General features: G+C 39.2%; 1 protein-coding gene across 1 annotated transcript; it reads right to left on the bottom strand.

Moving 5' to 3' along the window:
• Positions 1 to 1,788: 1,788 nt before the first annotated feature.
• SGCG (sarcoglycan gamma) lies at positions 1,789 to 27,589 on the bottom strand. The gene is made up of 8 exons (XM_045566640.1): positions 27,460 to 27,589; positions 20,123 to 20,317; positions 19,387 to 19,488; positions 18,314 to 18,401; positions 14,984 to 15,103; positions 9,897 to 9,969; positions 4,060 to 4,183; positions 1,789 to 2,549 (listed from the first exon to the last, which is right to left on the bottom strand). The coding sequence occupies exons 2-8, from the start codon at positions 20,315 to 20,317 to the stop codon at positions 2,376 to 2,378; spliced, it is 876 nt and encodes a 291-aa protein (XP_045422596.1). The 5' UTR covers positions 27,460 to 27,589; the 3' UTR covers positions 1,789 to 2,375.

Here is a 27,589-nt window from a genome sequence, read left to right as displayed (position 1 = left end):
ATTCATTCATTTTTTGGGGGAAAAAAACCCTTCCCCTCTTCAGCACTCTACTGGCATCACGTTAGGTGCTGGGATAGGGTGGTGCATCCCATCCTGGCCGTGGGTTTTGGTCCAACCGCAGACTGACTTGACTCATCTAATATTATGAAATTGGTCTACTTACATACTAAAGCCAAGTAGATGAATTTTATTTAAAAATAAGAATTAGATGTTATATGTTTAAAATTTATACTTCTCCCTTTCATAGTTGATAAATGGCTCTAGAAGTTTCACCATACAAAACCCAGGCCTCTAAAAAGACAAAATTGAAGTTGCACTGTCTATTCTATTAAAAATATGCTTTTTACTTAGTAGTCCCTTAGACCCTCGTTATCGATGTTCGTAATCATGACCCTGGACCTCCAATGAAAATTTAATCACATTGTATAGTGTGTTTAAGAAGACAGATTTATGCAATACATTTTAGAATACAGCCCATCTAAAAGCTTTGATTCTAATGAAAGATAAATTCCTTATCATTCTGGAGAATGCAGCTATCAATAACAACTTTCAAAATGATTCTATATAGCTAAGGAGCAAAAAATAGATTTAACTTTTGTGCAAAAGGTTCTATTCTCCGTACTTTCTCCTTGATTCTTTTTCTTGACCTCACTTTATCACCTAAGCACCATTTCTGGGACATGTACTGTGAGAACCAAGCTAGTTTATCAATGTTCAGTGATCCTGTGTTGTGGTCAGCTGGGATTGAAGACATGTTTTGCACAAACGTGGAATAGGAGAGTAAATGTGACAAAACAGCAGAACTATTTACTATGACAATAGGAACCTTGCAGTAGGAAAGCAGATATTAATTTTAAAATCAGGACTTAACTAAATGGAAAAGGTGAATGCCAATTTATAATTGAAAGCACACAACCCCCTGTAAAACTTGAGGAGCATTACATTTAGAGTTGAGTTTGCTCTTAACTGCTTGGGAAGCACTGCATTTTTATTTTGCAATCTCAAGTGTTTATGCATACTAGCGATTTAAAAACCAGGGAGTTGTTTTAAGTGAGCTGCACTGTTAAATGAACATATTACTAAAACAGCATTAGAAATGAAGATTTCACTTTTCTACTTTCTCTCGATTCTGAGACTGTAGAAAATGAACTTGTGTTTACAGTTATAAATCCTGTCATCAGAAAGTGGCAATGCTGTTGGTCTCACTACATCTTGAGCTGTCTGGAGATTCTTATTGTAACAACAGGTAAAACAAACCCAAAATCCAATCCCACCAATTTTGTGATGGAGGGCATCTTACAAAGTGCGTCAGTGGCCTGCACAAAACAAACCTGTCTCTCTGTGTTAGATATGTCTTATGGATGTCCACAGCAACTTTACACACCCACTGGCACTAAACATTTTCACAGGCTCCGAGCGTCTGGTCCCATGAAGTTACAGCCAGTCTTTTATCCACTGTGCAGAGGTAAGTACCTGGGCTGAGCAGGGAGGAGCCCACCTCGTACTGATTGAGCCCATTGATGCTGGTGGACGACTAAACCCCTTTGGGCTCCAGGTTCTGCATTTGTCAAATAAGGGTGGGTGTTTTGGATGGAATGAGGCCAGCATATCAACGTTTTTCAAAGTGGAAATAGCTATGCAAACATTTTGATTTGAGTGCAGTAGCTGCCGTGTGACTTTGTGACTTGTCCTATCTGAGTCTTTGTCACCAGACACTTGGGGAAAAATAATACCTACTTCCAAGTGTTGTGAGGATTAAGGAAAGTAAGACACTCTCAAACTGTGAAGTATGTGAAAAATATAGGTTGATTTTTATTGCTCACATGACTGATTTTGTATAATTTATTCCTTTGACTAAATATTGAAAATCAGATCAACCTCAAATTCCCTTTAAAACATGAAGATTTTCTTGTACAACCTGACACACTTTGCATCCAGCTGAAGGGAGACCCTGAGGTTTGAGTGGTAGAAAGGGAACACGGTGTGGAACTTCGGGGGCATTTTAGCACTGACCAATGTGACTTATGGGGAGTTAGTAGCCACAATTGAATATCACAAATCAGTTCCACACAGCAACTCAGAATCTCACTGTACACTGACATGTCCAAGAGAAGGGGAGGGAGGTGAGGAAGAGAACAGTCACAATTGTTCTCATGAAAATTAGTCCAGTGAAATAAATACGGCGCTTTGATATTTCTTCCACTTCTAACACCCGTGCGCCATTTTGAGATCATGCAGTTTCCGAGTTCCTCTGGAAAGTGTGTCCTGCTTCCTGCCCACGGTCACCTTCCCAGTCCTGCAGGGTGTCCGGCCACTCCCAGGTATGAGGGCTTGAGGCCAGTGGCACTGCGCTGCTCCCTGGAGGGGGCGGGTGCTCAGAGACAGATGTGACTGTGCTCCTGGCACGTGGTGGCCACGCCAGCTGCAGACAGGTACAGCTTCCCATCTGGACACACGCAAACCTCATAGAGTCCCTGTGAGCTGCCAGCGGGACCCTGAGTCCCCTGCTCCAACTTGGGTAAACACACAGTTTCAGCCTCAAGCACAAGCTGTGTGGGAGAAAATGAGAGGTGAGTTGTTAAGGGAGGAATGAACAACAGGAAAGTCATGGTCTCAAAAATGTTTTAAACAAATTAGTTTTTCTCCTCATAGAAAATGAAATAGGCACCTGACTTTATGTGAATTGTATTGTAAGTATCTGATGCTTTTTAAAGCCTGGTTCCGTCTTACACACAGGCAGGGGCTTGACAATCCTCCTCCAAGTCAGAGCGAGGTTGCTCTTTCTTCCTCCCACGTGCTAGGCCAGCCAGGAAATGTGACCCATTGTGACAACGGTCTGTATGCTCAGTAAACTGCATTGCATTTCAGTTCTATGATGCTACACTCCTTAAAATGCTTTTCAGAACTACTCACCAAAAATAATGGAATTCTCCCATTTCACATTTATCTTGTGAACCACTTTGACTTTATGCTAAATCATCTCCTCTCCAATTACAATCCACAGAAATAGAGCTTAATAATATTTACCTTCGAATGCTGAAATTTCCCTAAACTTTTAAATATTATTTGAAACTCCTCTGTCTTCCATCAGATGCTGAAAAGCAGTAGACACACAGACTAAAGCCAATTAAAATGAAAGGGTCCGGGTTTTCTGGTCACATTATAATCTAGTTAAACTGAAATGCAGACAAATAGCCATTGATGGAGGTTTGGAAATCTTTTTGATAAGGAAATAAGAATCATCACGTTGTGCAGCAACACCTTGCCCACTCCAGGGCGCTCACTTGTCAGGAGGAATTAAGCTATGTTGTGGGTAGGTGTAATTTTCTTCCTTGTCAACAAGGTGAGCTCCCTCCTCTCCTTTCTGCCGCTCTTATCCATGCCTTCCGATCTAGGATTGACCCCTGCCCGCCGCCCCCGTGCGGGGCCAGCGGTGTCACGGCAGAGCCTGGCCCTGCCTGGTCTGGTGCACCGTCAGACTCAAGTTGAAGAGATGTTATTTTATTTTAAAGCAGAATCTCTTTCTGGGAGACCATTGTTATTCTAGACTTGAAATCTCAGATTTTATCCTCGTTGTAGTTGGCTTTAAAATTAAAAAATGCTCTTATTTTCCACCTTTCGATTCCATTTACACGTAATTCCATGTGACAAGCACAGCACTCTGGGCAATGACATGACGGCTGTCATTACGAGGAGCTCCTAGTGACAGTCATACTGAGAGCAGTTGGATCACTAGGAAATGACAAAATTGATAGGTTCTGTGAACTCTGAAAGTCTGTAGTGTTTTTTCAAAGTTGAAAATAACAAGTGACTTGATAGCACAAATGCCAACCAAAGAAAGCTGTCTGTATCTAATATAGAATTAATGTTAACCTTTCTTGGCCCTTCTAGTAATGCTAAATTAAATTATCTCTTGCTTTCCTTTCACATTTTCTACTCTATGCCTTTCATAAATGTGTTGTTACAAACTACTGGAAATTTAACGCCAGTACCTCAATGGATGTGATACTGAGGAAGCCCGTGAGGACATACAATGGGAGCTCCGTCCATTGAACTCACCGTTCCGTCACTGCTATGCAGAATGATATCCTCCTGGGAAAGGGCCTCGATTTCTCCAGCAAGAGCTTTAATGTGAACACCCATTGGGGCATCCATGCTCAGACTCCGCGTGGGGGATTCCAACCTGAAATAAGGAAAAGAAGCGAAGAAAAGAGTATTGAAAAGAAGCCACCCCAGCAATCCCTCACCCAACGGCCTAGCACAGAAAACATAACAGGGTATACAGAATCTTTAAGTCATTCTTGCATGCTAACACATTGTGCATTATTCATTGATAAATCCAGAAATAATGTGTAGTTTAAAAAAAAAAAACTTCCTATCAATGAGAGCCTATGAAATTCATATCTGCTAAAAACCGCTAAGATAGAAATATTAGTCAGCCATGATCCTGTGCAGTAGATTTACATGGCCTGGCTAAGCACTCCAGAGCACCACACCAGAAGAAAATGCCATTTGTGAATGACTTTGTAAAACTAGTTTTTAATTAAAACGCAAACTTGTTTGGGAAAAAGACTTAAAGGACAGCATATGCATTTTCCATACGTTCATGAGACAATATATGTTTGCTTTTTAGATTTCGCTTGCAGGTTTTTTTTTTTTAATTTAGAAAGATTACAGGACAGATGAAAAGATTTTGTTTGGAAAAAGTATTGAATGGATAGAGTTGATAGACAGGATGGAGGTTGTTCCAGGCTGGCTCTGTTTTTGTAAAATTTATCAGACTCTTCTTGGGGTTAAGCCAAACAGGAACAAAAGCAGGAATATACAGGCCAGAAAAATTCTCTTACTTGCCTCTGGTTAGAAAAGACTGAATTTCCACCAGGTGGCACAATGTGATCACTTGAAAGATTTTTCAGCTGCTCAGCACAAAAGTTTGAAAAGCTGATTTCACTGAGATATTTAAAGAGCAATAAGAGGGAGAACAGAAAAAAACACGATTCGGAAATCCTGCCCACTGCAGGGCAGCATCGGCTGGGGGGAGCGGGTTTGAGAGGAGTGAGAAAGGGAAATGGCCAAAGGGAGAAAACCCTGATAATGCATTTAAATCGGTTGAATGTTTATTTGACAGACTTTTAGATCAGATGGATTGCTACCTTAAATCGGCAACTTTTTTTGTCAATCACCATTTGCTATACAAGGTAAAGTTTCATTTTCCTGTGTACATCTGAGCATGCAAAATTCCACCTGCTACACATTTTGAAATCTTACCTTCAATATGAGAAAACTCTTAAAGACATTGGAATTTATTGGTCAAATTAGGTGGGGCTTAGTTTGTGGGGAAACACTTTGGTGTTCACACACGCGCCTGGTCTGGCTGCCTGCCCAGTTGCTGCTTTGGCCTCTGCCAGTTGCTTACATGTCTCCTGCCCGGAGGCGCCGACGGCAGAACACAGAAGCACGGTCCGGAGGCCCCATCCATTTCAGGCAAATGGTCCGACCGTGACCTTGAAGATGCTAGCGAAGCTGAGTCTGTTTCCAAGATCAACTATTAAACTACAACGACACGACCTCCACATGACCATTTACTAGATTTTAACCATATTATAATATGATGCTTCGAGAATAGCAAACTTGTTAACCTTTGCCTCATTTCTAGCCTTTAAGATGAAAAATTGCAGTTCAGTCCAGGCCGAGACACATTTTGCCAAAAGGCTGTGATAAGACTGCTCTGAAGTATACGGCTCTATGAACACAGTGAACAGTACACAGACACGAAAGAACTAGTTTTTCTGTCTTTTGTTAATATTTTTGTTTGCCAGTTAAATATCTAACTGCTCTTTTCTTTGAATATGTAAATATTTACCTATGACTTAGATGAAGAGCAAAAGAGTTTTGAGAAATGTCACAGAAATATATCCAAATGCTGTGTGTGTATATGTGTATATATACAGATATACACACATTTTCTTTCTATATTAAATATTTAGGTCACATCACAGCAGTTTTCTTATTAGGATATAAGACAATGACTTTGCTTTCTGAATTTGATTCACTCTCTTCTTACTAATTCAACTAAAGATGTGTACAAAACACTTAGAAGTTGACTTTGAAAGCCCTCACAGTGGATTGGTATTATAAAAAGTACAATTAAGATGATTTGATTACTAAAGCAGATGAGTTTTAAATTGTGTTCCTTTTTAAATAAAAATAAATAGAATTCAGTAATTTCCCCAAGCTTTGCCCATATTCAATTTTTAGCTGAGTTTATAGAAGATGACTAGTCAGTCATGTGTGACCTTAATATATATTGCTATTAATATATATTGCTCATGTTAGTGCCACTTAAGACAAGGAGAAAAGTTACTAAAAAATACAGATAATGCTTGAATTTTAAGCTTTTTCAGGCTTAGGTTAAGACCAAATTTTACAAATAGGATGAGAGACCAGGAAGCATAAACATAGGTATGATAAGAAAACCTAGCCTTTTGTTTGGGGAAAAAAAGTTCAGGGGATTATCAATGACTGAAAAATGGATAACTTTATCTTACATACCATAAAACAGTTTCCAATTTTCAAAAAATTAAAATCTAGCAAGTTTACTCAGAGCTAAAATTAAAATGAGCATGACTTTTATGTTGCTTTAGAAATTTCCTACAATTACCTAATATGTGGTTTTTTTTGACCCATCTTTTTTTCAAATGTCACATTTGGAAAAAAAATTTAATACAAAATAAAAGCTCCATATTTATAAGTACAATTATTAAAATGGCATTCAAAATGAAAACTGAATAACATTTCCATATTTACTAGATGTTTTAAAAATCTTACCTCATGACTTAAAGTACAACGATTCTTAAAATTTTATTCCTATTTTTTTAGAGACATGGTCTCACTCTGTAGCCTAGGCTGGAGTGCAATGGCAGGATCATAGCTCATTGTAGCCTCGAACTCCTGGCCTCAAATGATCCTCCTGCCTCAGCCTCCCAAGTAGCTGGTACTACAGGCATGTGCCACCATGCCCAGTTATTTATTTACTTATATATTTATTTAAAAATGAGATCTAGCTAGTTGCCCAGGCTGGTCTCCAATGCCTGGGCTCAAGCGATCCTCCTGCCTCAGCCTCCTGAGTAGCTGGGATTATAGGGGTGAGTCACCGCCCCCAACCTTTCTGGTTTCCAAAACACCAAAACCAACCAGATTTCCTCCTTGGAAAAGAATACATAAGGCTTTTTGAAGCCAAGCAGTGAGCATCTTGTGGGTTTTTATGAATTGTCATCCAGACCAATTTTGCCATGTTGAATTTTCACAGCTATGTATATAAAAGGAATTTTAGCTTACAGAAATTTCTCATTGATAGGTTGTTAGGAAGGAATCTATGAATATGAAATTTGTATGAATCCAAATGTAATGAATTGTTCTTTCATTGGGAGACACCTGGATTTATTTGGAGCCAAAGAAGCAGCCAGTTTACAAGGTCTGTCCAGAAAGTATCCAGCTATGTAATATGAAAAATAGAGACATTTACTGAAGAAGATACAACGTACAAGAAACATTGTCCCCTTCAAAGTAGGCACCTTGGGACCTCACACAGTTCTCCCAGCGTCTCTTAACCTAGCCCGCACACATTCAACATTCTCAGGTGTTCTGCGTGTTGCAGGCCTTCAAGAACGTGGATCACTTTCAACAGATTCTCAACCATCTTTGAAGCGTTAGTGCCACACTTTTATTTGTGCTGCAATCATTGCATCGTTCCCGAAAACCTTAGGGATCATCCAAATAGTTTCTGAGGAGGAATGTTCAAGCTCAATGCAAAATTTGATGCAGATTCATTGCTCTACTCGCTCAGTCATTTTGAATGAGAGGGCCACACAGTACACATGCTCACTAAAGGGCATCTAGCGCCCACTGACTAGTACAGTGAGGGCGCCATTGTTCACGCATGCGCAATACAGTCCACTCGCCTTGACTGCCAGGTTTCCTCGATGTTGCGCAAACCATTCTCATTATATTAACAATGGCTGGGTACTTTCCCGACAGGCCTTGTTTATAGAGACATGCAAAGTGATTAATGGCCTAAGATTTTAGAAGCAATGGGAGGAGTTGGGACCAAGAGAGTAGGTGGCAGGCGAAGCCTTGGAAAAGCCAAGACTCACCTTTTTCTCCAAAATTGCATACAAAACCAAAAGAATACATGCAAATTTAGAGTAAATTTTAGAATTGGGAAGGAGAAAAGTTGAAAGGAGTTGTGAGCTGAATTACATGATCTGCCAAAAATGAAGGTCATGGTGGTGGGTTTGGAGGCCAGAGGACGAACAAAAATAATTTCAATTAAAAAAATCTCTTTTCTAATTTGAGAAATTGGGTATAAAGATAAATTAAAAGATGACTTTGCTTCATTTAGGAACTGCTGGGTTTTTAATATTCGTCTTGAGTAATTTTATCCTGAATAGACACACGAGGTATTCTGGATCAGAGACAGATTTCCTGTTGAATACTTCACCATAAGTAACAGCTGTTTGCCCTCGTCCTTACCCCTAGCGCAACATGATGAGAGCCAAGTCAGTTGGCCTGTAAGAGTAGCCAGATACCTCCTACATGAGGGATGAAGAAAAGTGACTTTCCCCTGCTCACCAAGGGGAAAGAGACAGCTCCCAACAAGGTCCATAAGCCACAAAGTAAGAACCTCTACACTCTAGAGAATAAGGAAGATACACATGTGAAGAAATAATAGCTAATAATTTTCCAAAATTGAGAAAAAACATGAGTTTTAATGGGACAACATAAGATGAATTATTTAATTTTGAGATCTATATTTTTTAAAACACTGATATTCACTTTAAAAAGTGGTCTGTCATCTCTATAATTTACATTATTTTACAATTTTAAAATGGCTTTAATAGGATTATTTTCAAAAATATTGAATCATTTTTCTATCCTAGGAAAGTTATATGTTCTTCTTCTCTATAAAAATTCTTTACTATTGATCTTATGATCCTTTATCAAAATTAATGAGCACTCTTATAATTTAATTATAGCCACAATTTATTTTTATGTTACAGATGTTCTCTAAGTGGGTAAGATAAATTGAATTCCTATTTTCTTTTATGAATATTTAATTAGACATTAAAGATAAGAGAAATGCTGAATTTCTAACTCCTATTTAGTGTGAATATCTGCTTAGTATAATAATAATAAAATGATTATTTGTGTTTGACTTTTCATTTTACAAAATGCTTTTAACATAATGTCTTATTAAATATTTCCTAGAATACTCTGAGGCAGGGCTCACTAGCAGTAATTTTTAACATGAGACAAAATGGTCTGGAAAGGTTAGTTTGGCCAAGGTCACCAGGCTCGTCTGTGTACGGCTGAGGTTGCTACTGCACTTTGTCTTCCCTATTATACATCATGTATTATAATACATTAATTGTCCTACATATGCTTCCAGTTCAAATTCTAAATGTGATTTTCAGTGATAGCTTGGACTTTAAGATCATTTGTTTTAAAAAATATTATTTGGGCTGGGCGCGGTGGCTCACGCCTGTAATCCTAGCACTCTGGGAGGCCAAGGCAGGTGGATCACTCGAGGTCAGGAGTTCGAGACCAGCCTGAGCAAGAGTGAGACCCCGCCTCTACTAAAAATAGAAAGAAATTATCTGGCCAACTAAAAATATATATATAGCAAAAATTAGCCGGGCATGGTGGCGCATGCCTGTAGTCCCAGCTACTCAGGAGGCTGAGGCAGGAGGATTGCTTAAGCCCAGGAGTTTGAGGCTGCTGTGAGCTAGGCTGATGCCACGGCACTCACTCTAGCCCGGGCAACAAAGCGAGACTCTGTCTCAAAAAAAAATAATAATAAAATAAAATATTATTTGGTTTTGAATGAAAATTCTTACCTAAGGTCTGGAAAGGGGTCTGCTGTGACAAGGGGTGTCTCCACGGAATGTTCAAAAAGAGCTCCTTCAGGCCCTAGACAAAGACCAGAGATATATCAGGGACAGAGGTAAAATAAGTGGCACCAAATTAAACATTTAGTCTACATAGTAAAGCACACACAGATTTTGTTCTTTGTTGCTGAATTTGTACAGATGTTTGAGCTGCAAGGGAAAAAAATACATCCAACTGCTTCTGTACTTTTCAGAGGATGCCACAATTTCACTAGGTTCCTGTCAACGAAATATGATTTTCAAAGCAATTACAAATCAGCAGGCTTATTTTAAAACTAGAGAGCAATATTAGCTGTCAAATTGTAAAAGAAAAAATTCCGTCTGAAAATTGCATCTATATAATTTTAGGCAATAGTAATTTGACTAATTCTCTAGATTTTATGTGTAAAAATTATATCTTGTGCCATTTGTTTCTAAGGCACATCAGGATATTTATGGAAAAATCAAAAGTTTTAAATATTTAAAATAGACCTTCTACTTGCTAGGAATCAGCCTGTTGCCAGTTGTTTCTCGCTGCTCTGAGAACCTAAGTGTGTGCAGGGGCCTGTGAGCTGCAGTGCAGGCAAACACAGGGAAAGTGGCTGCTCTTCAGTGCACCCTAACTTGTTTCGTACTCAGAATCCTGTGATGCAGGTGATATTTTCCCATTTTACTCAGGAGGAAACTGAGAAACAGAAAGGTTAATTAACTGGTCTAGGCCTACACAGCTGAGAAGTGGCAGGGCTGTAATTTGAATTTAGAACCCACACTATAGATTACATTAAATCTATATGCTATAGAGTTTCTCATACATAAACAGCAAACAATATGTGATAGAAAGTAATGTACCAGTAGCAAAGTGCAACTACATTATTTTGCGGGTCACCATCAGGGAAGAATTATGTTAAGGCAGCAGTGAAGACTATATAGTAAAATGCAGCGCGTCTGAACCTTAAAATAAAGAGGCATTTATGAACACATGGGGGTTGCGGGCAAGGATTTCAAAAAGAGCAGTAGCCCCGGGGCAGGAAAGGGTGCTGAATGTATAGGAATGAAGGAATACTCCAGTTCACTGGAAATGCAGGATTCCATATGGAAATACAAGTTTATCTTTCATGTTATGTTTAAAATAATTCTCCCCTTGCATTTTATAAGCACACACAGATTTAGGTAGCACCACACGGCCTGTGTACACTCATCCTGACCTGCCTGGCTTGGTCACGCTTATCTTAGGCCCCCGCCCTGGTGTGGGCCCCTCCTGGGTTAGGGGCTGCAGGTTGCAAACAATTTGTTTCTGTCTTCAGTTCCACAAAGACCTCAGGACTTATCCTCACACTGGGGAGACTTTCTCCTTTAGGGAATGCAGATGGTTCCTGAATTGCGATGGTTCACGCATTTATTGGAATGGAACCCCATCGCAAATCACAAAGCAATTAGAATGTTTATTTTCTCACCTACCCTTTGCACTAGTTTTGATATTAGACATTGAAAAAAGTTGCCTGGGTGAAAGTTCCCCAGACACTAGGTTGAGAAATGCTCATCCCAGGCGAAAGGGCTTGTCAGCCCCTAATTTAACTATTCACAATACCCTCACATTCTCGCCACAGTGTTACTACTCGCGTTAGCGTCTTTATTATAATTACTGCTTCCTTAGTAATTTTATTTTATTTAAAGGTGAAGATATGACAAAAACCCAACTGAAAGCCCTATTCAAGGAATAATATCTTGTGGCACATAAAGTAAAGGAGACTTAAATGAGTACAAAATGAAATTTTAAAATTACAGGCAGATTTACTGAAATGATTTACATAAAAACTATAATAAACTGAAACAGAAGAACACACGTAAGTGCAAGTTAATGTTTCATGAACATTATATTATAATTTACATGAATTATATTCAGATGGGAAACAGACCCTCACGCATGCTATACCAAGTCACACCTTAAAACACCACTTAAGCAAACCTAAATGATAATGGGACCATTACGTAAAGTAAGCCTATCCTGAGCACTGGCGTTTCCGAAATAATCTCTGCCTATCAAATTTTACAGACCAGTGTCTGGGTTGCCTGAAGTATAGACAACACTTTCCGTTTGGCGAAGAGCAGGGAAAATTTAGCAGACTGATTTGTACAGTACACGTGTCCCCTTTACCCTTTTCTTTCCTCCTTGCCTCTACATTTGCAAAATATAAAAGAAAAAGGAAAGAGAAATACACCTCAAGTCAACTGATAAGAAGACAAGTGGAGATATGCTGGGCATAGTTTTATATGATAAGTAGATTTGTTATAGTTTATATATCAATAGCAGCATTGTTGAAACATGAGTAGTGCTTTGGTATGGGGAACCTAGCGTGAGCTCTATCAATCGTCAAACAATAATGCTTTCTTATAGCTAAGATGATAGAAAAAAGGAATGTGGGCTATAAATTTTTATGTAATTATTTTCTCTATTTTTATATAAAGAAAATAATATGATGGCTTTGAAAAAAACCGTCAACACATTGTGCTCTCTATAACATATACTCTTTGTAAGACAAAGCTAGAAATTGCAACGTATTCCAGTTGCACAGCTGATTTTTTATTTGAGCACAGTGTCAAAGTCAAAATCAATATAAAGACAGACCTCTAAATTAAACCTTTTATTCGGGAATCACAGAATTGTAACTCAGGGCATATTCACAGACCTGGGCGATCTTCGGTGTGACCAAAGAAAAAGTTGGGGTTCTTACTAGAAAGAGAAATGTTATGTATTGATTTGAAAGAAAGCTCATTGGCGTCAGAGAAGCTTTCGAGAACTGGGTGAATGATGGAGGCAGGTCTTTCTGCAGCCACTGGGTAAAACTGGTCTTGGGGTGACAGCAGGCCACTTCAGCAGCTGGGCCTGCAGAACACTCAGTGTTGGAGCAGGTGCTATGTACCCCAAGTGCTTCTGCTCCCAGCCCCTCAACTCCAATTTAATTGGGTGTGACAAGAATGACCCAATTCATATAATCAACGTTCACAACAGCTTCAATTCTTTTTCCACTAAAAGCTGAAATTATTCAAAGAGTTTCAGTGGCACTATTTTACAGGGCAACATAACTCACTAATTAGTTTTTAAATGCATGCCAATTACTTACCTTCTACTATAACCATAATTAGTGATATTATATTGACATGTCATTATTATAATGTATTTATAGGCAGATGTAAAACCTATAAACTGATATGTATTATCTTTAAATAAGAGCAGCCATTTATGTATCACTGAAATTATAAACACACAAACTATATGTCTTGATTACATCATTACTATTCACTGCAAAGAAAATACTCCTCAGAACCTATTTGCATATAATAAAATGGATTTTTTTCCTAAATGGTTTCATAAAATGATTCTCAGTAAATAGTTTTTTATCTTCAATCTAATTGCATTTTATGTTTGTACTCATATTTAAATATTCCCAACCAAGATGACATAAAAAATATAATTGGCATAACACCTGTTCCTTGTGTAAAATAGGACATATTAGTTGAAGTCGTATAATCTAAATTTTAGGCAGGGAAGAAAGTTCTACTATAAAATATTATTATATAAATCATGCACTAAAATGACCCTGTATAACATGCATTATGTACAGGAAAGTATGACCAAAAAGGAAAATAAAAGACAGCCCAGTCTTATGTTTGTTTGTTTTTAAGAATATGTCACTGAAATTAAGACATAGTAAATGGTCTGGTTATTTCTACTATGAAGCAGTGGTATTTGAATGACACCTTCTTCTCTACTAGATTCTAGAGCATTCTATGAGGAGTGACACTCCTGTGGAGGTCTGTAATAAGACTGTGCTACAAGGCGAACTGAAATGGTGTTGAGGGAGTTGAAAAGTTCCAAGCTCATGGGATGTAGCCTGACAGTCATGATGTCCCTGGGCTGAGCTCAACAGCTGGATGGCACATGCTCCAAGCTGCTCCATTCTTTCCACGTGCTGCTGTTTGTAGGTTCCTTCAGTCATACGAATACATAGAATTCAATATTAATACTGTGTTCAAACAACGGATAATATATACTTGGACATTTGTTAGATTTTTGCATCTACACTGATAACTATTTATTAGGATTCACCCCACACATGCCTTGAACATCTGTGGATGGATATGAGCTTTTCCAGTGATGCCAAATGGTTTCACTGCTCCCGTTCACTGCCGAGCTCCCACACCATGTCCCCACGTAACGTCTCTCCTACCTCGGTCCTGTTCCCCCATAACCACTTCAAACTGCCTTTCGCCTCTCACACTCCAGTGAAAAACGCTCTCCTTAAGAGAGAGCGTGGTCTCACGTGGCTCTGCTGCGGATGGCTTGGTGCGGTCTCTGCCCCGCAGCCTGGAGCCCCCGAGATGCCAGCAGCGGCCTTTGGGGGTTGATTTCTCACGAAATCTTGCTCCTTCTTATTCTGTTCTGCTTCTTCCCATGGAATCTCTGGTAGATTCCAGCATGTTTCCCTCAGAATTCTACCTGAGCTATGTTTTTTTTTCCATCTAAAACTTTTCCTTCTTTCTGAGACAATCTGGCAACCAATGTTTCTCATCAGGCATCTTGCGTCAGGTTTTTCCAAATGAGTCCGTTTTGAACCTTATTCAAGCTTTAGCTCAAGAAGAGAAGAGTTTTTTTTTTTTTTGTAGAAATTTAGGGAATCCACGTACCTGGTATCATGAGCATAAAAGAAACTTGGAAATAAATAAATAAATAAATAAAAAAGAAACTTGGAAAACAGATACTTGAATTGTGGAGATGATAGAGAACTAGGATAAACCTTTGAGTTACTCACTTGGAAAGAGACAAAGGGTAACAAGGTGGCAGAAGAAGAGAGCAGACGAAGATTTGTGAGAAGGCTTTCATTTTTCTAGGAGAGTACCAAAGAACTGCAGTAGAAATGCCACCAGAAAAGTCAACACATTCAAACTCCCTTGTCTTATCTGCCTGAAAAATTCCAAGGTAAACTTGCCAAAAGTACATTTGCTTTTGCAGAAGTTTGCTCTGTGGGATATGGTTTTTGTCAAAGATTACTACCTACCAGTTACTCGAAGTTTATCTGTACCAACCACAACTTCCTTCTCGTCAGCAGTGAACAGCGGCTTGCCGTCTTTGGAGCTGATCTGAAACTGTTGACTCTGGACTTCTACCATTTGGGGACCTGATGGATTAATTAAAACAGATTATTATGAAGTGTTTACTACAAGCAGTGTAAAAATCTCTGTTTTACACATACCATGTCACCCAGTGATATCAAATAACTAAACATTTAAGATTTGTTGCTAATAGTTTTATTTTTTTATTTTGTAAAGTTTTTATTTCTTACTTCAATAGATTTAGGAGGAACCAATGCAGTTTTGTTTCATGGATATATTGTACAACGCGAAGTCTGCCCTTTTGCTGTATCCATCACCTGCATAGTGTACATGGTACCCATTAGGTCATTTTTCTTCTATGATTAAACTTTTCGAGTTTGAAGCCTATATCTATTGTATTGTTAAAATTAATTTATGTCACACATATGTTAATCTACATCAAATATATGTATGAAGAGAGTATTTGTAAGTTTATTTCCTAAGATTTTTAAAACTTGTCCCAAATAACGTCTCCTAGTCATAATTAAACTTGTATTCTTTTGCTTATTAACCAACTAAGGATCTTGCAATTCGAAATGTGAGATTTGTGAAAGACCATATTACAAATGGCTCACTTTAGTGGTTAAAGTTAACCCAGAAGAAATCATATCTTGAATCTCTTCTTTGCCATTATTCTCAGAAGAGATCCTCACTTCTTACTCCACCGGGAAAACACTGTGGAAGAACACCCTTGTGTGTTTACCCTTCCGCTTCTCCTAAGAAATTGTTGCCTTCTTTATGCCTCTTCTCCTTGTGTTTCACTTTCGCCTCTAAGTTAACCCCTTCACCTGAGCTCTAGCCCATTGCCTTCTGGCTCATGGATGCACTCGGCAAGTGAGTGATGGGCGCCGCTCTGTGCCAGGCCCTGGGACCCGGTGCCCTCTGGGCATGTGAGCTCGGGGTCAGTGTCGTACCCTGTCACGCACACACGCAGCTCTACAGGGACCTGGCATTCATCACTGTGTGTTTCCTCGTTCTCTCTTCCCGTCCTTCTAACCCAGGCAGCTTCATGGATTAATCTGTGCAGCACACAGCTTTTGTCATTTGCTTAAGAGCTCCCCAATTCTTTTATGATAGTTTATACTTTTATCTATAAAAGTAAGTTTATTGAGAACACAGGTCATATCTTATAATTTTTGTGTGTGTCCCTGTGTCCCTCACAGCACTCATCGGAATTGTGGGGTACCTGGTAGAAATTAAATAAAGCTCTTCACTTAACATACTGATCAGCCGTGGAGGTGGCCAGCAAGGTATTTAAATGAGTCTTCATTTAAATAAACACATAAATGTTTTTGGTGAGAGTGGCAGTTAAAAGTAAAGCTCACTTTTTCCTCTGTGTTATATATCCTATTTCTTAAAAAGCCTTGCTTTATTTTTTTAATGATTATATGTTATTTGCCCTCCCTTGAGACTCAGGGTCACTGTTTACTTTTTCTGGGTCACTGAAATATCTTATATATTATATAGACACCAATTTTCATTTAATGGTGAATATGAAGTTATAACACTTTAAAATTAAGCAAAAATACTAGAATAATTTATTCAGTAAGACTTAACTGTTTTGCTCAGTGGAGGTTTATATCACAATTCTAGAAGGCTCTATTAAATATAAGGAGTTGAACTACATGATGAATAGTTTTTTCTGTAACTATTATTTAATAGACATTGATAAAATAGTCAAAAATGACTTTAGTTACATACTATGTATGAGTAGCAAAGCCATATAAACTTTTAATCAAATCGAAGAAAATGCAGGAAAGTGAGTCCGTATCATTCAATGCAAATTCATTTTCTATGTACAAGGTGCTGTGCTAAGAAACGAGGAGTGGTCCACTAAGGGAAAAAGCACATAAACCTCGTTTCAGGACAATTTGATAAGTGCTATGATACAAGCGTGAGAGAGTCCTGACCAGGAATGCATGGTCCATCCTCTGGGGTCGGGACAGCATCCAGGGGAGCATCTCTGAGCTGACCTTGAAGAATTCATGTTTTCCTGATGAAGCGAGAACGGGGCACTCCAGGTAGAGGGAACTACCTGAGCAAAGGCGTGGAGATGAAAAACACTCCATCTCCATTTTATTAAAAAATTAGGCACTTAATGTTTAAATTTAAATATGCTTTCTACTTCTGAGGAAACTGGACTGTTCTCCAAGTGCTAGCAAGCCCATAATTACTGAGTTTGTAATTAGTCTTTTAACAGTTATTAATATTCTATGTTGTATAACCTACTTGGACATTGGTTAGAGCTGAAAAAGTAATTATCTTTTGCAGTGGAGATCTTTAAGAAATAAAATTCCAATTCCACCTTGTTGATAATGAAAGAGCCATCTGAACAATACGATTTTTAATGAAAGGCTCTGGTACAAAGAAGGAAAAGTTAGTGGCTTACGATCTGATTGATTAAGTGTGTGAAATTAGCTTAAGGGTTTTTCTAGTGAAAATACAATCAAATTCTTCCTTACATACAGTATGTCTAATTACCAACCTTTTTTTCCCTCATGATATCTTTCATTTAAAAATAAACATCACGAAGTTCTTTAGAAAAAGGAAATGTATATTCTGCTGCTACAAATATGGTATCATAGAGAAAGTACTGGAAGCACAAAACCATGGTTAAGTTAGCCCTACTGACATTCTGGAGTAATCTTGTAGTATCTCGTTCCACGTTTTAAGTCTGGCTGTCCACAGCAATTGCCTTTTCTTATTCCTGGCCTGCTCTGCTGAAGTTCTGCCATCTGTCTTGGTTGCTAAATCTTGGCTTTGTTTCCCATTCACGATCCTCTCCATGACCAAAAGTCCCTTAAGGCCATGCCAACTTGAAACTTTTTCCACTGTGGACCACCCTGGAGAAGCCATCGTATCCAGAGGCAGAGAGGCAGAGAGGTTCTGAATATCCTTTCGGCTCTCAGCCAAGAGACCACTCTGTTCTCTGGAGGCCAGATGCTTTTGTGTCCTGCAATAAATGTTTTGTTGCTTTTACTAGGTTGATGGCCCTGTATTTCTCTTCTCGGAACCCAAATAACTTTAATTGAGACACTTCAGGCTGTCTCCGTGTCCCCTGCCCTCCCCATCCTGTGGTACAAACTATTCTCTGCGGTCAACCCAGCATGATATTTAGAAAATTCATACTTTGTTCATAATTAGCTTTGGATTCTTTAGAAGAAAAAACAGTCTATCCACTTAGCGCTATTCCTGGACCACATGCAGGCAAAGCACCGTGGCAAAGCTGGACTCACCCACTTTTAACCTGCCCGTGACCTCTCCTTCTGAGTTGCGCGGGTTCAGGGTCACATTCTGAGTGGACTGTAGCAGCAGAGATGAGTCCTAGAAAGAGATGTATAAAATTAGCAAAATATGTGCTATTTAAAATGATTATATCTTGTATTTCCATATAAATTTAGGCTTTATGTAAAATTATTTCTCCATAGTCACAGATCCTGGGATCTTATAAATTTGTGGCTAAAACCATTAAAAAGTCCTGAATTATATTATGTTAAAGGAGTAAAAGTATTAACTTTTTAAAATAAAACATAATAATTCCTTGGGTTTATAGTGCTTGCATGTACTAGTTACAATGTTCAGCTGTAATAATCAGTTCTCGAGGTAAACATCTAACACGATCAAGTTTTAATCAGTGCTTTTCCTTTTCTAAAGAATTAAAATACCACTTTTTGTTATTTAGGTCCAGGACAGGACATATTTTAAGACATGACGTAAATCAGAGAATGGTTAGCCTTTCTATAAGAAATACTATGTTACTTATTTTCAAAACACAAAGGCTTCACACAATTTCAAATAAGCTTTTAAAAATTTTTGGTGCTTTTTTTTTTTTTGTACTTCTTGTTGAAGATAAAGTGGTTTTATAAGCATGCCAGTGCTTTCTGAGTTACTGTAATTCTGATGGGGTGTTTTGTTTTACAGGAGATAGCTTTTATATAAACAATCTCCTTCAAAAGGAATGCTGTAATTTGGCTGTTGGATGCCAGTGGGTTTATTGTTCACTCAGAGGAAACCAAATATCTTCCAAAGTGATAGGGATTTATGTGATTTTTCAGAAGAAAAGAAGTCTCAGGAACCCTTGGGAGCTCTGTCTGGGATGTTAGAGTTCTCCACTTGCTTTGTGGAAGCAGATGAATCTACCAGCATCTTACGTTTTATCCAATGATGTGACCTTAATACTTGTTTTTGCATTGTTAGACAATAACTAGCACGATAATAAAAGTTAACATTTTACCAATGATTTTATCATCGATCCTCTATTTATTTTTCATAAAGCACATATTATTTAAACCTTTCATCATTTTCTTACCGTTCTGGAGCATATTTCTTTGGCGTATAATGGGAATAAAAATTCTGATTCCCCTTCCAGGCGAAGTCCATCTTCTGTTACTTGCAAGTGACCCATGCCTGTCTGTGAAAAAAAAAAAAAAGAGACAATACAGATTTTCTGTTGCTCTTTTCCATTTCTCCTGGTATTCACGTAAATTATGCGTGCATTTCCACAGAGTTCCCACCACCTTTTCTGTATTTCTCCAAATGCCGTATTTAAAACTTGAAGTGTTTTATTCAATATTCAATACTTTTATTAAATCTTGGGTAAATACAAAGGACTATTTAGAAAATACATATAAGATTTAAAGAATCATTTTATAATAAATACCTAAGAGCCCACCACCTTGGAAGAAAAAAATCTTACTAATTTTTAAAATTTTTTCAATTAAGAAATAATAAAATGGATTCAAGGTATACGGTTCAACCACAAACTCAAGATCATTGCAATCTTCCCATCATGTATTACGGAGACAATGAGTAATAAAAACAATTATAATAAAACCAAACAAAACCAACACAGTATAGTTCACAATGACGTAAAAAAGGGAAAGAAAGTAAATGCTACATAGACATTTTGCTCCTGAAAATTCTGATCCAGACAGAAAAGAAACAAATATTAATTACATTAAAGGAAACTTCTATCAGTACAATCTAGATGAAGTGATACAGCAAACAAAACAAGAACGTACTTAAAGAAAAAACGTAATACTTACTGGAGAAAACCACATCACTTTAAGAATCCAAATTGTAAGGGCCAAATTCACAATGAGGATGATGAGTAAAAGAAGAACAAACAAGTAGAGGCAACGCTTCCTCCAGCCATAAATGCCAATATTGTAGACACACTGATTCTCTGGCCTCTCTATGTGGGTGCCTTCCGTGGTTGTGGTGTACTGCTCCCGCACCATCTGCCACGGGTGTGTGGCGGGAGGAGAGAGAGGGACAGAGAGAGAGAGGGGGACAGAGAGAGAGAGAGGGACAGAGAGAGAGAGAGAGAGAGAGAGAGAGGGAGGGAGGGAACGTGTTTGTCAATACTGATTTACTATGAGCCTAAAAAAATATTTTTCACCCTAGCAACAAATTTCCAAAATTAATGATTTTTAAAAAAAAGAACAAATTATTACTTTGCAACATGTCACTGTGTTTCAATCACAGGGAGCTATTTAATCTGTCATTTAAAATATTTTAACTGACAAATTTATTTGAAATCTAGTGACTGTATTTTAAAATTTTAATCAATACATTCAACGTCTATTTATGCATATAACTTTCAAAATTCTGCAGGGTTGAACTTGGAATTGAAGCATCAACCTAAATTAATCAAGTTAAGAAGTTCCTAAAAGATTCGGTGGGAGGAAAATCAAGCTGGTACCTATATTTTTTTTAAAAAAAGAATCCAATTACTCAATTTTATGTCAAATGATTAAATTAAATCTTTTTTTCCAGCTACTAAATTACTCAGAATTTAGAAGAGTATTCTGCAAGATACCTACTACACTAACCTCTGCCTGTAATACAGTTCCCAAGTATTGACCTAGAGAAGATCACAATGTGTGTGTGCATACTTATTGTTGATGTCACAAATGATCACCAACTTAATGGTTTAACATGACACAATTTTATCTTATAGTTGTGGAGGTCAGAAGTCCAAAAAAATGGGGCTTACAGGGCTGAAATCAAAGTGTGGGCAAGGCTGCATTCTTCTACAAGGTCTTGGGAGGGAGGATCTGTTCTTTTTTTTTTTCTTCTAAAGGCTGCCCATGTTCCTCGGCCCCAACCTCTATTTGCATCATCACGTCTCCTTCTCCGACCCTCATACTCCCCCTCGCCCCTTCTGAGGACCGTGTGATGGCGCTGGGCCCTCCTGCATACTCCAGGGAATCCTCCCATCTCAACAGCCTGGCATGATCACATGTGCAAACATGCTTTTTCCATGTAAGGTAACCCAGGCACAGGTTCCTGCCCTCCCCTAAATCTCCAGCTGTCAATTTTCAATACAGAGGCTGGCGTGGTCCTTTCAAAACCTGCATTGGATCATGTCCCACCTCTGCAGGAAACCACCCTGTGTCTTCCTATTTTACTCAGAGTAAAGGCCAGACTCCTCGTCTGATTGGCATGGCCCCCCCGCCGTGGTTTTTTTACTTACTTATACTCATGAGTTAAATGACGAGGTGGAGCACTCGAATTAAATATTTTTCTAAAAAGTGGATTTTGTTTTTTAATATAATGTTAGTTGATACTGCTCACAACTTGCAAGTGGCTTTCATTTTTATTAGATATTTAATATAACAAATAAAATTTATTAAATACATAAAATTAAATGTATTAGATAAATAAAATTTATTATATTAAAATTTTGGAGACGCATATTTCTTACTAGGTGCCACCCTGTTGCACCCCCATCAGCATGACGAGGTAGCACACGTGAGAAGCCATTCACGGCCATGTGACTGCTTAGCTGTGACTAGGGTGGATGACGTGCACGTAACAGGCAGTCGGTAAATGTCTGCAGAGTACACGAATGTGCAGGGAGGGGGCTCATCCTACCAGATGTGGCGGCATAGCTTTGTGCTGCAGGGATGGAAGCAGGAGGTAGAGGACAGACAAAAGGACAAATGGACAAAGAAAAGAGAATAGGGAGTCCGGAAACAAGCCCATGCACAGAGACGGTAGTAAGTAAACGGGAAGTGGGAAATAAGAGCCATCCTACATGTACAGCTCCCTCTTCCAGGGCGCCGGCTGGGAAGAAGGCAGTTGGTGTGGTTATTACATTAAAGCTGACGAGGTCACGCCAGCACAGAGGATGACTGCACGGTTTTCCCTCTGTTTTCTTTCAGCCTTCCAAGGCACGGCTCATCCCCATGGCAATTAGTGGCAGTAATTCTCAATGTATTTTCAGCCTCACCGTTTGCACCATAACTCACATCATTGTGACTGAGCTCCAACATTCCGGAAAGCAAGAGGAACGAGGAGGTGCTTGCCTAAGGAGATGTGTGGCCCAAAAGAACATCATGGCAAGAAAAGTTTAATACCAGATAAACTGGGAGAAGTATTGGCCTTAAAGATAGGACAAGGTTAATATCCTTAAAATATTAATCAGCAACAACTATGCACATACATCAAAGAAATACAAATGACTAATAAACATAGCAAAAGTGTTCAGCATCACTATGAATCAAAGAAATGAAAATAAACACAAAATTGCTACAGTTTTCAAAAATTAGGGAAAACTTAAAAACTGATAATAGCCAATATTAGCAAAGTGTCTGAATAATGGATGTGCTACTCCTTTGTTGTTGAAAGTGGGAATTAATATAACTCCTCAAGAGCTGCTGTCCCCAACCCTCAGGCCACAGACTGGTACCGGTCCATGGCCTGTTAGGAACCAGGCCTCACAGCAGGAGGCGAGAGGTGGGCCAGTGAGCAAAGCTTCATCTGTATTTACAGCCACTCCCCATCACTCGCATCACCGCCTGAGCTCCGCCTCCTGTTAGACCAGTGGTGCCATTAGATTCTCATAGGAGCGTGAACCCTACTGTGAACTGTGCAGGCGAGGGATCTAGGTTGCAGGCTCCTTTTGAGAATCTAATGCCTGATGAGCTGAGGTGGAGCTGAGGCGGTGATACCAGCACTGGGGAGGGGCTGCAGATACAGATTAGCAGAGAGGTTTGACTGCACAATGAATGTAATGCACTTGAATCATCCCAAAACACCCCCACCAGGTCCATGGAAAAACTGTCTTCCATGAAACCCATCCCTGGTGCCAAAAAAGTTGGGAACCACTGCTCTAGAAAGTTATCTCACTGCATTGAGCTTTGGCTCACATCAGAGAGACCAGCTCTGATGATGAGCTCTTTGCTTCCAAATCTAGCATTCACTTTCCTACACTCCGTTCGCTCATTTTACTTATTATTTCACTCTCTATTTTATTTGAAATGGTTGGATAGTCCCTCCTTGAAAACACGTCTTTTCTTGTTTTCTTAACTCATTATGCTCCTAATTTTACTCTCTACCCTTCCGAACTTTGACTCTCAGCCTCTTTCACGATCTCTTCTCTCTCTCTCACCGCCACATGTTGCGTGATGCCCGGCCTCGCTCTGCCCCCGTCTCTTCTCCTCTCCCATCACTCTCTCAAGGTGATGCTGGTCGTTATCATGTCTTTAAATGTTATTTATAGGGTGATGATTCCCAAATTTACATATTACCTAAAATATCTCTAAACTCTAGACTCATATTTGGTAATTGCCTATTTGACAAGTAGCTCCAGGGAAGGCCCTGAGGAGACAGTTCTCGTGCTCGCATGCCTGATAAACGAAAACTACCACTAAAGACTGCAAAAACCGCCATCTTGCACAAACACCATCACAACCTTACATATAAAAAAACTTGCACGAGCACATCTGCCCAGCAACTGCCTGTCCAACCTGGGACTGGCACCACCCTGTGGCCATGGATCTTTGGAGCCAAGGATAATTACTCAAATAATTATGTAATCCTCCTCATTTTAAAACCTTTAAAAACCTCTGTCTTCCTTTACCTCCCTGAAGATGCACATAGTTTCCTGTGGTGCACATGTTTCGGCACTGCTCCAGCACTGAATGAACCTCTGTTCTTTTAGAGAGCCTGTCTGTTATCTCGCTTGACACTATCTGAAGTCAAGTTTCCAAGAAGCAGGGTCTGAGATGAGGATTGCTGGGTGGGTGGTTTATTAAGGGAAGGCTCCCCAGAGGGACATGCCAGGCAAGGAGGGAAGCAGGCCAGGGCACGAGATGGCTCCGGGCAAAGATGTGGGCTGAGGCCCAGGGCACTTCTCCAGAGAAGTGTGAAAACAGCAGAACCCCAACAGCTTAAAAGACGGTGAATATACCAGCCCTGCGAGGGGCAGCACACGTTGCATTTACACCATTTATCCTGTGCAGACATGCCCCTTAAGTTGGACGTTATTTACAAAGGACAGAGTTTAGATCGTTCTTAAATTCAAATGACACATGAAAGCTGTGTTTAACCAAGAGAGAATAAAGTAGACGATTGCCTATTTTAGTAAGTCTTTTGGTGTTTATACTGAACCTGAAATGTTCAGGCCAACCAACTCTAACCCCACCACCTCAAAAATACCCTCTGTATGCCTAGGCCCTCAAAATAGCATTTAATGAAATTCTACCTGAAAAATATCTACACAAAATTAAGGACAAGTTTTAAGAAAAAAAAAGTTACTTAAATTCATCAACTAAACTGAGCTTCTTTTTAGTTTCAAGACTCTAAATGAATGATTTAAAGCAAAAAGAAATGCTTGAGGCAAATATGATGAAGGTTCTTATCAAATGTGGTGTAAATGCAATTTTCCAATTGCCTTGACAGTTCGTTAAAACAGTCTCGGAGGGCTCCAGGGCCATGACTCGCTTCCACCCTTATCATCACCTTTGCTTTGGGACTGGAATGGGATGATTTGAAGTGGCTTTCAGATGTTGCCAAAATGTACACATTCTAAAGCATTCCAGTGTGGGGACAGCACACTTCTGTGTTTCAACAAGATGAACATTTTATATAAAGTTTTTGTTAAGATCTAAAATGTTTAATGAAAGTAAAATGTTCATGAGAAACCCCAGACAGTCATTTGATTTTCTTTCTTCATAAATCTCACCCTTAGAGATAGTCAGTCAGCTGCAGAGAATGTCAGGGAGGGCTTTCTATTCGCACCCTGGGATGCACCATCGCTGCACGTGGGGAACATTCTCTGCCAGAGCAGAGACAGTGTCAGCCTGGGATCCGCCGCCCATTGAGGGCTCAGGCATGGCGCCTTCTCGGGGGATCGGGAGGTGCAGGTCAGAGATCCTGACCCTGCACCACCATTCCCCTGAGGTTCTTCCCGGCTCCCCCATCAGTGGGGGTCAGGATAGCGGTTATGTGTTTTCTTGTTATTGATGATGATGATGAAAGCTATTATTTACTAACAAATCAGAAACTAAGTGCCTTATACGGATTGAATTTGATACTCATTAAAACCGAGGAGGTAGAGGCTGCAATTTTACTCCCTCCCTTCACAAGCAAGTAAGCAGCTGTCTGACTCCACAGCCTAAACGTTTCATCATTGACATCACACTTCCCAAAGATGTTTCACAAGTAAAACCAATTGAGAATTTTAAAAAGAGTTAAAATGGTCACCAAGGTGAAGCTAGGTTTGAAAGTACCCTTGCTGCTTCCGGCACTGCCCCAATCCGTTCTCCATGGCAACCAGAGTGATCCCTCCAAAGCAGAAGTGTGACTGTGCTGCTGTCCTGTTGTCAATGTTCGAAGGACGCTCTAGTGATTTAGGACGAAGCACAAATGCCAGGGCATCATGAGCCCTCCCTAATCTCCAGCTTCGGGACTCCCTGGTAGTACACTGCAGGACAGCCACTGAAGTCCGGTAGGCAACATTTTGAGACACCTTTGCAAATCCACAAACTACTAAATACCCCTGTACCGATGTTCCCATAAAAGTCTCTACAGCATAACATATAAAATTAAAAAGGAAGTTGGAATGTGAAATGGCAGGTCTGGTGGGCGATGAATTCTGCAATGGTCATGAGAACATCGTAGAACTGGCTGGCCTCACAGTAGGTCCAGGGAAGAATAAACCCAGACAGATGCAGAGAAAAGGAACAGGGAAGGGTAGAAAGCACAGTGTCATGCAGGTGGAGGCAGGCTCTGAAGGAAGGGACAGTAGCAGAGTCATCCTCAGGACTCCGCAGTTTTTCCCTCCCCATTAGCAACCACAGCTGGGGGGTGTGGCTGAGAAGCAGCAAGGGCCATGAGGGGCCAGAGAGAACCCCAGGTGCGGTGGGAGAACCGCAGGCTCTACAAATTAAGCAAACTGGAAAAATTTGGCACACACTCATAATCTACAATTAGTATTTAATTTTCACATGTAATTTAAGAGCAATTTAGTTTAATGACTAGAAAGTATACTTTTTAAAGAACAATATGAAACAATTTTATTCTCAGCACTTTAACTGCAAGCTCAGCTGACATCTTTTGGACGGCTGGATGTGGTAGGCTTTGTATCTAACTACACTGAAACACTGCTTTTCATTTGGCTTTGAAAGAAGATCTTAAATACATTCTGGAACCTATAAAACTAACTCCGACTTTAAGCATTAGTTTTGAAATCCCATAAGGGTGTGTCTTTGGACCTGTCTCCACAAAATGTTTGCAAGAAAATAAGCAAAAAGGAGACATAGCACATTTTGTAGTTCATTTTGTACCAGGGAGTTGCTCCGTCCCATCCCACTGGCAAATCTTTCAGCCAGTTGAGTTCTATTTTCCCTTGTTATCTAAGACCTCTGTGTTTCCCAGCTGCCACATATTAACTTAGGAAACACAAAGAACAACCACAAAAGAACAGACAATTTCAATAAGCCTGAGCAATACCACATACTTACTTTTACTCCATGTTTACTTTTTGATACATATTTTGAGCAACACTGCTTTTTTTCCAGATTTTAGGAGAGAAACATTTTTCCCTTTTTCACTCCAAAAATAGAAAGCCAGGGTGACATTTTGCCCCCTTTTTGCTTATTTCCAATGTATAAAACTACTTGACTTTTGTTCTCATTAATTTTAGTCTATTTCTTAATGTCTGTAACAAAACAACCAGTAAAATCTAAAGCAAACGTAATTCTACCACAAAAGTTTAAGAGTGGAATTAGAAGTAGGTGGTCTTAAAGATTTATACTTTGTCTAGATTAACGACAGTACACAATTTAATGCCCAGTTACACAGAAATGCTATCATTAGCATTCTACAAATTAAAATAATAGAAACACATGATTATGCTAAAAATACATAGCGTATTAGTCAGAATAACTTAGTTAAAATGAGAAGTTACTGAATTTTGCTGATAATTAACACATTATTTCGGGATATATAATTTATTCAACATTATTTTTACTTTAACTTGTTAATTGTTATGTCACCTATGAACAAAAGAAATAAAGAAATCTTGTAACTATCTGGTTTTTAAGTTGTTCTTTGGAATCATATAAAATCCATGTTAAAACTGATCACTCACCTTAGATATTTTGAAAAGCACAGTACAACCGGCTTCACCGAAGCTCTATCAAAGACAGAATGTCTCGAACTTTTCCATCAGTTACAGACCGAGAGTGCAGGAGTAAAGCTGCACCTACTATCCCCGGAGA

Source organism: Lemur catta, chromosome 13 (genome assembly GCF_020740605.2).
Source record: "Lemur catta isolate mLemCat1 chromosome 13, mLemCat1.pri, whole genome shotgun sequence".
In the NCBI taxonomy this organism is placed as follows: Eukaryota; Metazoa; Chordata; class Mammalia; order Primates; family Lemuridae; genus Lemur; species Lemur catta.
The sequence above is the reverse complement of the archived record's forward strand: the minus strand, read 5'-3'. Positions and strand labels throughout refer to the sequence as shown.

What these genes read in the sequence shown, in the direction of transcription:
- SGCG (XM_045566640.1), bottom strand. Translation starts at nt 20,317, where the DNA reads ATGGTGCGGGAGCAGTACACCACAACCACGGAAGGCACCCACATAGAG. An exon ending in AAGTGATGTGGTTTTCTCCA is followed by an intron (nt 19,489 to 20,122) that starts GTAAGTATTACG and finishes TTTTTTTCACAG; the next exon opens with ACAGGCATGGGTCACTTGCA. An exon ending in CACGGGCAGGTTAAAAGTGG is followed by an intron (nt 15,104 to 18,313) that starts GTGAGTCCAGCT and finishes TTAATCCATCAG; the next exon opens with GTCCCCAAATGGTAGAAGTC.